The 10,893-nt window shown below is 46.3% G+C and overlaps 1 protein-coding gene across 3 annotated transcripts in view; it reads left to right on the top strand.

Annotated features, from left to right (window-relative positions):
- Window positions 1–10,893, top strand: part of LOC306913479 (neuropilin-1a-like) — an 83,830-nt gene that overhangs the window by 53,784 nt on the left and 19,153 nt on the right. For all 3 annotated transcript variants that reach the window (XM_079490155.1, XM_079490156.1, XM_079490157.1), the window contains 2 exons: window positions 3,458–3,613; window positions 6,814–6,958. In XM_079490155.1, the coding sequence (XP_079346281.1) occupies window positions 3,458–3,613; window positions 6,814–6,958 (301 nt within the window). The remainder of the gene's footprint in view (window positions 1–3,457; window positions 3,614–6,813; window positions 6,959–10,893) is intronic.

The raw sequence follows: 10,893 nt of genomic DNA, 5'->3' as shown, positions 1-10,893 counted from the left end.
GGGAATCCGAGGAGAGGCAGTGACCAGCGCATTGCCAATGCATTCATTCATTGTGGTAGGCAGCTGTTGGTCCGGAGTCATTAAGCACAGTATATTGGGTTGGCAAGGCAGAGCTCTGGCAGGCTCCACGGGGCCGTATGGCTTTAGCATACAAGGCCCCAGGCAGCGAGACCGTGCTTGGAAGACGATCTGACTCCTGGCTTTGATCGCCAAAATGTCACATGTACGTACACACACGTACACACGCATACTTGGCCACACACGTGCACGCGCAAACTGGTGTGCGTGTGTGTGTGTGCGTTCTAACAAACCAAGGCACGCACAGAATTCATGAATATGCACTCCTACACATTCATATGCAGACACAATCACACATACATTTTCCATGCTTTTCATCTCGTACACACACACACACACATCAATGTTCACCCACATGTGCGCGTGCACACACACAGACACACACACACACACACACACACACACACACACACACACACACACACACACACACACACACACACACACACACACACACATCAATGTTCACACACATGCACACACACACACACACACACACACACACACACATCAATGTTCACAAACATGTGCGCGCGCACACACAGACACACATGCACGCACAACCTCTCCTTGGCATGGACATGGTAATCTCCCTAAGACCCCGGTCACCATCCATCAGAGGCTGAGCCCATCTCAGACAGACTTCAAAGCTCCCGTGTCTCTCGTCTTGATCTGAAACTGGTTCCCACAAACGCCTCTGCTTCCTGCAGCAGCAACCCCCCCCACCCCACAGCCCCCACCACTCGAACCCGAAGTTCTGCGGCATCTGCACGCAACACCATTACTCCCCATTACCGTCAGCGCGGCCTGTCGGAGAAAGAGCCAACGTCCGCTAAACCCCAACCGCGCTGCTTCCACATGCTAGAGCTGAGGAGGTCTTTAGAGACTCCTTCTGATTCCTCATCATCACCCAATGATGCCCCCCCCACCCACCCCCCCCACACACACACACACACACACACACACACTCTCTCTCTGTCTCTCTCTATCATGGGTTATAGTTATAGAATTGATATGAGGTTAAACACAGAAGCCCCTCTACTCTTATGGGTTATAGATGGATGTGACATGGTTAAACAGAGCTCTTCAGACTTCACAGAGGAACGTGTTTCTTCTTTTCCCTAACTGCGTGCGTGTGTGTGTGTGTGTGGTGGGCAAACCAGAGCCATAGAGTAAGACAGAGTTACGACAACTCTGTTTACTTCATGGGGCTATAGTCCAATGGCCGCTCTTCTTTTTTTTTTTTTAAAGATATTTTTTGCGGCTTACGCCTTTTATTGGTTTTTGAAGGGACAGACAGTAGGCTGACAGGAAACGGGAGAGAGATGGGGGAAGACATGCAGTAAAGGCCGTGTCGGGCTCGGGAGTCGAACCCGCGGCACACTGCGACTGGATTACCAGTCGGGTGCCCAGACGGTTACGCCACCGCCTGGGCCCAATGGCCGCTCTTCTACATAGACTTCTATTGGCGAAGTGCTAGGCGAAGAGTGACAATCTCCTGGACCGGAAGTTGGCAGAATGCACTGCACTCAGGCAACAGCCCAGCTTTAATGATCTTAAATTGATCTTAAAATGATCTTAAAGCAGGAAGAAGATTTATCTTCTTCCTGCTCCTTTTCTTTTCTGGTATGGAATATGTAAAAAATAACTAGGCCTACAAAGTAAAATAAATATAATCATGTAAAACCATAACTGAAATGAAATAAATAAATATGAAATGAAATGAAATTCCTTTATTTTAGATAGTTTTTTAGTAATACTACAACATAAACATTACAGCGACTTTAGTTGTCTGTACAATACTTTGAAACAGTTCAGTTGTCATGTTGCACACATGCCTAAAATTGCTGATATTTACGATCCAGACTGCATGAACAGCACTCGAGCGCTCAGTTTTCTGCCGCCTCAATGTCGTAACTCTGTCTTACTCTATGGCTCTGGGGCAAACTAAAGGTACTGTATAGTGAGTTGAATGCTTCTCAAAGCCGTGGGCCATGTGTCCCAAACATACAGAGAATCACAGAGGGCCACTGGCAGCTATAAGGATCAAGCCAAGGGCCAGTTTGAAGACTGATCTGACTTTGATCTGACTTTGAAGAATAGCATGCATGGAAGTGTCTGTGGGTGTGACTGTGTGTGTGACTGTGTGTGTGAGACTGTGGGTGTGACTGTGTGTGTGACTGTGTGTGTGAGACTGTGTGTGTGTGTGTGTGTGTGTGTGTGTGTGTGTGTGTGTGTGTGTGTGTGTGTGTGTGTGTGTGTGTGTGTGTGTGTGTGTGTGTGTGTGTGTGTGCGCGCATGCGTGTGCGATCTTTGACAGCTCTACTGACCTGAAGCTAAACAGTGTTGTGATAATGTGATCTCTAAACCCTGGCCTGCACCTCTGCTCAGTATCTCATTCAATCCACTGTGTGTGCGTGCACGTGCAGAACACACTATACCTATGCATGCTGAATACACACACACACACAGTCGCACACACATATGCAGTTACATAAACCCTTCTGCCTGGCCAACCACTTCTTGGCCGTGTTCCTCGCTGGCAGTGCGCTCATGAAAATCTAATAGTCCACCAGTAATGCACCGCAGTTCATGATTACTTTATAGATCACTGCATATTTGAAATGCACAATGTTTGATATTCAATCTGCACCTTCTTCCCTCTCGCTCTCTCCTCACTCTCTCTCGGTCGATTCCGATAATGCGATTGCAGGGCCGCGTTCTGTTCGACGCTCACTTTTATCCAATAAGCCCTTGTCTCCCATCGCAGGAAATTAAGTTGTCATCCAGTGTCGCTTTCATTAATGTGAATATGGTTTTCATAGCTCTGTTTATTAAATTCTATGCGGTGGCTGATGAGCCTATATGTCCAGAGGTGATGCCAGTGGCGGAGCCATATTTCTTACTCTCCTGGACGTGTCAGTGCTTTATTATTATTAATAGAGTTTCTCATGTTGAACACCCTCTCTTCTGCGTCATTATTCGTGTCATTGACCAGGCAGTGCAGTGCATATTTCAGCTATAGAAGTATGCATGGTGATGCAAATAGCCTGCATCCTGCATCCTTAGACTTAGACTCAATTAGACTCAATCATGTCACCCTCCGGGGGTGACATGATTGCGTACAATGAGTACAATACTGTACTCAGTAGGCTATACTGTACTCTAATGTTGTTGAAGACAAGTAGGACTCGTAAAATGTCCCTGGGACCCATCTAAAATACCACATTGAAAACCTATTTACATCACTGTAGCATGTTCTTATTATTCACGTTACGTCGCAATAACTTCTGCGATGTGTCTTTCTCTCAGGTCGTACTGTGTTGTTCTATCAGGTTTTGCTCATCCGTCTGTCTGTCTGTCTGTCTCCCATCGTTAGGTGGATCTGGGGTTCCTGCGTTTTGTCTCGGCCATCGGGACCCAGGGCGCCGTCTCCCAGGAGACCCACAGGACGTACTTCGTCAAGTCCTACAAAGTGGACGTCAGCTCAAATGGAGAGGACTGGATCACCTTGAAGGAGGGCTCCAAACAGAAGGTAAGACCCTGAGCCTCCTTCATCCCATACTCCCCAACTAGACCGCAGGGTTTCTCAAAGGGGGTGCCGCGTCCACGGGTGCCGCAGAATACTTTGCTGATATTTGCTAATTTATCGATATCACTTCAGTTTAACCACCTAGCCCCTCTATAATTGCACTGTATACTTGCGTTCCTTCGCAAGTATAAAGTTATTTTCAATCTATCCTAATGGATAATGGATATTCTCTCAAGTTTTCCTCGTGACTTAGTGTATCTTAGACGGAAACATTTTCATATTTTCATAGTCTACTGTAATATGACATACATTTAAGGTGCTTTGAAGTAACTATGTAATGAAAAAGGTTATTTACAGTGGTGCCCCGAGACTTTTTATCAAAGTGTGATAGTGTTTTTACATGATTGCTGAATCAGAAGCCTTTCCCAGAGTCTAATTCTGTTTTTGTCCTTAAATAAAAAAACATTGCGGAGGCGGTACAAAACCAAGTCTTTGATGTTATTTTTCTGGGTTGCGCAATGACTATATCACACAAACCACCCCTATATGTACTGTACTCACAATATCCTGCCTCGGCACAACAAGACAGCTGAGTTGAATTGTGGTCTGCTCCCTCATGTTCCCTCTGAGCGCAACAAAAAAGGGGGAAATACCCTGTTGTGTGTGCACTCGGGCCTCTGCCTCGCAGCGTGCAATTATGCACTTTGTTTGGTATGGTAATTTACCTCCCGAGTTCCGAACGAGTGGATGGTATTTACAGCGCCTGAGATCAGCGCTAATGTGAGCCTACAGTAGCTGCCGGCGGGACTTTGTCAGGAATGCGACGTCCGCTTTGTGCAAGGCAGCCATGGGCTTACACCTTGAAAGTAAAGGAGGATAAAGAAAATGCCTGATAAATACGTGTTGAACGTGTGTTGGGAGGGGTAGAGGTAAAGGAAACCGGAGAGCCGGGCGGTGTTTGAGCAGCTGGGGCGAGGCGGGACCTGGGAGAGGAGAAAGAAGGAATGAGGGAGGGGAGGTATATTCTCGGCCAGAGCGTGACTAGCTTTGACAGTCGACGGAGCGGTCAAACAGGGCAGGTTTTGTACATCTGCGTTACCCTGGAGATAAAACGCCCCCAATGGACCTTTTTCCTTCCGCTGTGGGTGTCCAAAAGGGTCAAGAAGGTTGTGTGTTTGACCTTCCTCAATGTGTGCGTGACATGTAAATAGCGCGCTGACGTATTTGAGCATGAGAGGCGGAGTTGTACAACAAAAGAAAAACACCTTCTTTATACCAAGAGAGCATCCAAACAGGCTTGTTTGCGCTGCTGTGTGTACGCAAACCCCCCGGGCTCCCATTCTTGTATGGCCTCCCCAAAGCACACAGTCCCCTCTCTGAAGTGGCTGCTTAAAGGTACCATGGTAAGGCCTGGCCTGTGCTTTTTTTTTCCTTCTCCGGTCTCTAAAGTGCTTTTGTGAGGAGTGGGCCCATTTGCTAAATGCTGAGTCTGCAGTTCAGAGGCCCATAGAGCGGCCCTGGAAAAAAGCCATTTAATAGTTGGCGAGTGGAGAGGAGCGGCAGCGTGACATTTAAGAGAGTGGATGACTTGGCTGCGTGTCCCTTAGTGGCGGCGGGTGACAGGTATTGCCCAGGGACTGGGCCACAGAGAGGTAGGCAGGCAGACAGGCGGCACGGACTAATGGCTCAGCCCTGTTGGCGTTTTAGCGCCCGGCCCCAGCCCAGATTAGCTGGGGCCCTAGAGTAATGTTAGCCACACTCGCTCACTCACACAACATGCTCACTATCTCGCTCGCAGCTTCATTCTTTTTCTCCCCTATGGAAGGTTTCCCTTCCTCTCTTTATGGTCACCTCTCTCTTGCTCTCCAGCTTCTCTCTTTCACACCATTCTCTCTCTCTCTCTCTCTCTCTCTCTCTCTCTCTCTCTCTCTCTCTCGCCCTCCACCTCTCTCGCTCTGCCTCTCTGGAAGTAAACATCAGTGGATTCCTGCGTGCCGTGTAGCCGCTCAGCAAAGTCCCATCGACGCTGGCGTCACTCAATTACCACCAGTGTGCAACTGATGGAGTGCAGGGAGTTGTGCTCCGGGGTGGCCTGCCTCCTCGTGTGACACTAGTAAAGTTGTCAACTAACCTCCGGTGGCCGGTGACATCTCTGACCTTTTTAAGCACAGGACACTGCAGTGAAACCTTGGAAGGGGAGGGCATCTCCCACCAATCTGGCCCTGTCAACTTTACATATGTTGCCTCAGGTTTCACTGCCTGGCTGGGGTCCTTGTCTGTTTATGCAGCGAAATGAGCCGTGCTGCAGATTGCATTGAGATTAGGTCAGAACAATATCAGGTGTGTGAGAAAGGAGGTGTCTTTTTGAGTGGTGCAACCACTCCAAGGAACAGCAATGTCCGTCCTAACCTATGTGACTATGTCCTAACCTATGTGACTATGTTTAGAGTACGAGTAGGGGCAAAAGTGGCGCTGTTGTGCCAGAAACAGAGAGAGAGAGATAGTGTTGCACTGTTGCCTGCTAATTACAGAGCGAGAGAGAGAGGCAGGGGGAGAGGGGAGTTGCACCAATTGATATATATCAAAAGACCTCTGTTAGTATAGTATACTGTATGACTCATGACGTGATACGTGTGAATCCTCCCCCGCAATGACATTCCTGTTTCTGGGGAAATGTTCCTGCGTTCCGCCGTTCAATGATTAACACAAAATCAGCGCCGGGATTCCTTCAAAATAGAAGCTCGGGGTGTCGGGAAGATATGGCCACTTTTACTCTGTAAAGCCCCCCCCCTTCCGTTCCGGAAGAAAACCGGAGACATATTTTTGCTTGCTTACCTTGCTCTCGTTTCGATAAAAATCGCTCGATGATTCCTCACGTTCATATTTTGAACGAGAGGCAGGTCAGAAATCAGAAATGAAGAGCTTAGTATATCCATCTGATCAAAACCACGGAGAGCTCCCTAGATTAGGAGATACGAGGGATTCTTTCTGCAGCGGTAAACAGGGAAGTGATCGGGACCGTGGTTGAACGAAGAGCGAAGAGTATGGTGGCCTTGGAAGCCAACTTAAAAAAAAAGAAAAAGAAAACAATTCAGAATATTCTTCTCTCGTTTGATATCATTGAAAATGCGCTAGTACGGTCTGAACCAGTTAAACTCTCTTCAGTCGTTGATCTATTTGTGTGTCTGTTGTCTTATTCACAGGTTTTCCACGGCAACACCAACCCGACGGACATCGCCAGGACGATGCTGCCCAAGCCCACGCTGACGCGCTTCCTGCGCGTCCGCCCCGTCGCCTGGGAGACCGGCATTGCGTTGCGCTTCGAGGTGTACGGGTGTAAGATATCAGGTCAGTACCACACTGGAGAGACCCTGTTGAATTATTTTTTTTTTTTTACATTCCACCACTTATCCACTTATATGGTTTAGCGGAGTCCCTCAGGGCTCTATACTAGTCTTTCCTGTTTTCTGTTATTGTGAGGAAACGTTGTGAACTCGTTGATCTGCTATTTTCTGCGAAAGTGGTTAAAGTCGTGGTGCTGACGGATTACGCTGGTGGCGGAATCTGTCTAGAGAGATTATCTGTTATGTAACCCTCCGTTGTTGCACAAGGCTGCTATTTTACCCCCTCCCCAAATACCAGGTAGAACAAACACTTGTCTCCCCCCCCCACAGTGCGAGATGATGCTATCTGTTTATGAGCTGCGCTCCCCAAAGCCTGGAGTGAGGCGTTGCATTATGGAGGACCAGCGCATGAAGGGGGAAATTATGTATTTATGTTACCCGATGTTTAGATGTACCTCATTTAATATGGATGGAGCCAGCAGCTGCCGGCCACGCTGGGGGCAGGGCAGTGTGCCCCGCTTATAGGCTCTTCCTCTTTCTGCTCCTCTCTCTACCTGTCACCCGCTCCCTGTACCTCTCTCTGTCTCTCTCGCTCTCTCTCGCTCTCTCTCTCTCTCTCTCTCTCTCTCTCTCTCTCTCTCTCTCTCTCTCTCTCTCTCTCTCTCTCTCTCTCTCTCTCTCTCTCTCTCTCTCTCTCTCTCTCTCAATTCAATGTAAAGGAGCTTTATCGACATGAGAAAACGTGTTTACATTGCCAAAGCAAACAGCAAAATCATTCTAAAACAATCTAAGGAACAAAATGGGGGAAGTTGAAAGGGGGTACGGCATTGTGTAAACAGAGCTACGTCACACTGCAGCCTGGAAAAGACTGGCTTACAAAACCACTAATGTTCATCTGCTGTTAGAAAGTTATATTTTAGGCTATATGAATATTTTGGCAAGCTTTTTGAAACAAATAGCAGCAATCTTTCAGGGTTTTGCAGTCACTTTTGGGACAATTGGCAGCCTCTCTCTCTCTCTCTCTCTCTCTCTCTCTCTGCGTGTGTGCTGCTGGTTGGTGGTCCATACTAACCATTCTACTGTCTGTCTCCCTCCTGCCCACTACAGAGATCTGTGGCTGTGAGTTCATATCGTTAACCAAGTGACTCCTTTGTCAACTTAACATTAATTACTCTAATGAGAGGGGCTCCCGTGCGCATGTGCGCGTTGCGAAACCGCGACTCACTTTCATGTGTACTTTGCGCACACATGTTTGTCAGCAGCACATCTGCCTGTGTTTTTTTATGAGCATGTGGATCGAACATTTATTGGTGTTCTTTTAGTGACTGTTTGTGTGCGGTTGTCTATTTGTGTGTGTGTGTGTGTGTGTGTGTGTGTGTGTGTGTGCATGTGTGAGTGCACCATGTGCACATGTGGGTCTAAAAATCAGTGTATGCCTCTGCAGTCTGCATACGCTATTTTATGGTGCTGTGTGTATTTTTGTAGCGTGTGTGTGTGCATGCCCGCGTGTGCGTGTGTACTCGCGCGGGGGTTACATCTGGGGCGTGTGTTCTGGGCATGCGACCAGAACCACCGTGCAGCGCTGAGCGCAGCGAGCACATCACAGCGACACCACCACCACCACAGGGGCCTCCGCGGTGACGTCATGCGCCCTGTGGCTGCCATGCACACTGCCAGCTGCAGGCTGCAGACGCTGTACTGTATGTACACCATCTGAGTCTATAATGGGTCTATACGTTAACCCTATCCATATGTGTTCTATCCGTTGTCTCCCTCTCCTGACAGGGAGACGTAATTGCTCTCTGAGCGGTGTCCGTTTTATAGACATTGTGAACCAATAGCTGTCCTTTACGCTGCATTCACATGGGATCAGGCAGACGGCAAACCGGAAGTTTGACGGGAGCAGGACGGTAAACGGAACAGGACAACACGGCAGACGGCATCAATGTTTTAACCGTTCCGTGCCGTCCAGCAGGTGGTGCCGTTTGCCGTCTACCGCTTACCTGATCCCATGTGAATGCAGCGTTAGGTGTCTCAAGACACTTTACATTATTCCACCCATGAGCGAGCAATATTGCGACATTTTGCAGTTCCCAATGGAACTACAGAACTCCATTTCAGTTTTTTTCCCTTATTGAGGGTTTTCCATGAATGATCTTTAGTCTAGTGATCTACAGCATGTGTTTTTTTACCCTCTCTGGTCAATGGTAAGAGGGGTTTTGGAAGTGCTATTGAATTATGGAAAACTTTGATTTGGTAATGGAATTCGGTGGCTGAGCGTATTGAGTCAGCAGATGGAACTATTACAGGATACCAAATGAAAGCACAGGCATTTAGCAAGATGCTCTTCTCTTATCCATAGCGACTGCAGGATCAGAGTAACTGGTAAACATCGAACATCTGTCTAAACAACATGTTATCTACCAAAAAATAAATAAAACATTCTTAGCATTTATGGGATAGCAAATAGTATGTGTATCCAAATAACATAACTTAATGTGAACAAATAACCAAATGTGTCTGTAGCCTATAGCAGACATACGGGGACCCCCAGGGGTCCTTAACTCTTTGAGAGTTTCATGGATTTCTATATAGTTTTTAGACTTCTCTATGGCAGAATGGCGTTTTTGAATGATTTATTGAAAATTCTCTGTTGTGAATGTGTGACAACGAAAGACCTTCAGAGAAAGCTTGGCTTGTCTGCTTCCAGGAAAAAAATGAACTGAGTTGATAGAATGTTTAGTTGTGGTGTTGGAAGCCATTTAAAAGAGCCTGCATTTACACTGGGTAGTGTTTCTAGGACAACAAAAAAAGTTATGACCGGTTGAAGTTTTATTTTCTAAATAACTTTTTTTCTGCTGGGCGTACATAGCCATGCAATATCTCATTTTAAAGGGTGAGTTGTCTAGTTCAATTAAAATAAAATAAAAAGTTTCTCACATGTACCACTGTAGATATTTTGCCATCTATAAATAGCATGGTCAGTCATGATCAATCTGACCTATCCAGCTAAAAGTCCCCCTAGCTCTGAAATGGAACATCATATAAACTCAATTCTTTTTTGGGGTAAAATTAGACATTCTAACGCACATTTTGATATATACCATGTTTACATAGTCTTACCAGTACCGTGTCTATTCATGCATGTATCTCAAAAACCTGTTGTGAAGAAACAGTTTTGATAAAAAACTCATCCAAGGACATTGTTTTGATATGACTTTGTGCCCATGATATGTATCAAAATATAGACTTGAATGTATACTGTATTATAACAAAAAAATTGGGTTCTTACCATCTACCGTTACAGAGTAAATCACAGTTGAAACTCGCTTAGTCAAACCATAAACCTCAGACTAGTGAACAAAATAGCCATGACAGGTCTAACTCATTGTAAAAGCTTGTCTTTTATTTTTTATGACTACTAACATAATACAATTATAATAAATATTACAGAAAATAAATAGGCCTACATACAAAACAGTTGTCCCCAAACTCCCCAGTGTCCCCAAACCACTGCATTCCAGTTGTTCTTGACGGTGTGTGTGTGTGTAGGCTAAATTTAAAAAAAAACAACAACTGAAATGAATGAATGCATCCGGTTCAGTGTCGGAGAACTCCATCGCAGTCTTGACTCTTCGTCTTCATCATCATCATCATCATCATCATCCTCCTCCTCCGATGCCAGTTCTAAATATATAAAAATAAACATTTAGCTGTAGTCAGCCCGGCCAATAGCCAGTTGGGGGGGGGGGGACGTAGGCTATCTGACATCATCGTCATCATCATCATCACACGGAGACACACTAAACAATGTACAATCATGATTGTATACAATATACAATGAATGCAATTATCATGCAAGCTCAGACGTCAATGAAACGTCATACAGATCTTATATAATACGCTACTGTTAGCTTCACTCCCCGTCCCCCCTCCGAT

Source organism: Electrona antarctica, assembly GCF_951216825.1.
Source record: "Electrona antarctica genome assembly, chromosome: 20".
NCBI classification, from domain to species: Eukaryota; Metazoa; Chordata; class Actinopteri; order Myctophiformes; family Myctophidae; genus Electrona; species Electrona antarctica.
Note: the sequence above shows the minus strand (reverse complement) of the source record. Positions and strands in the feature narration are given on the sequence as shown.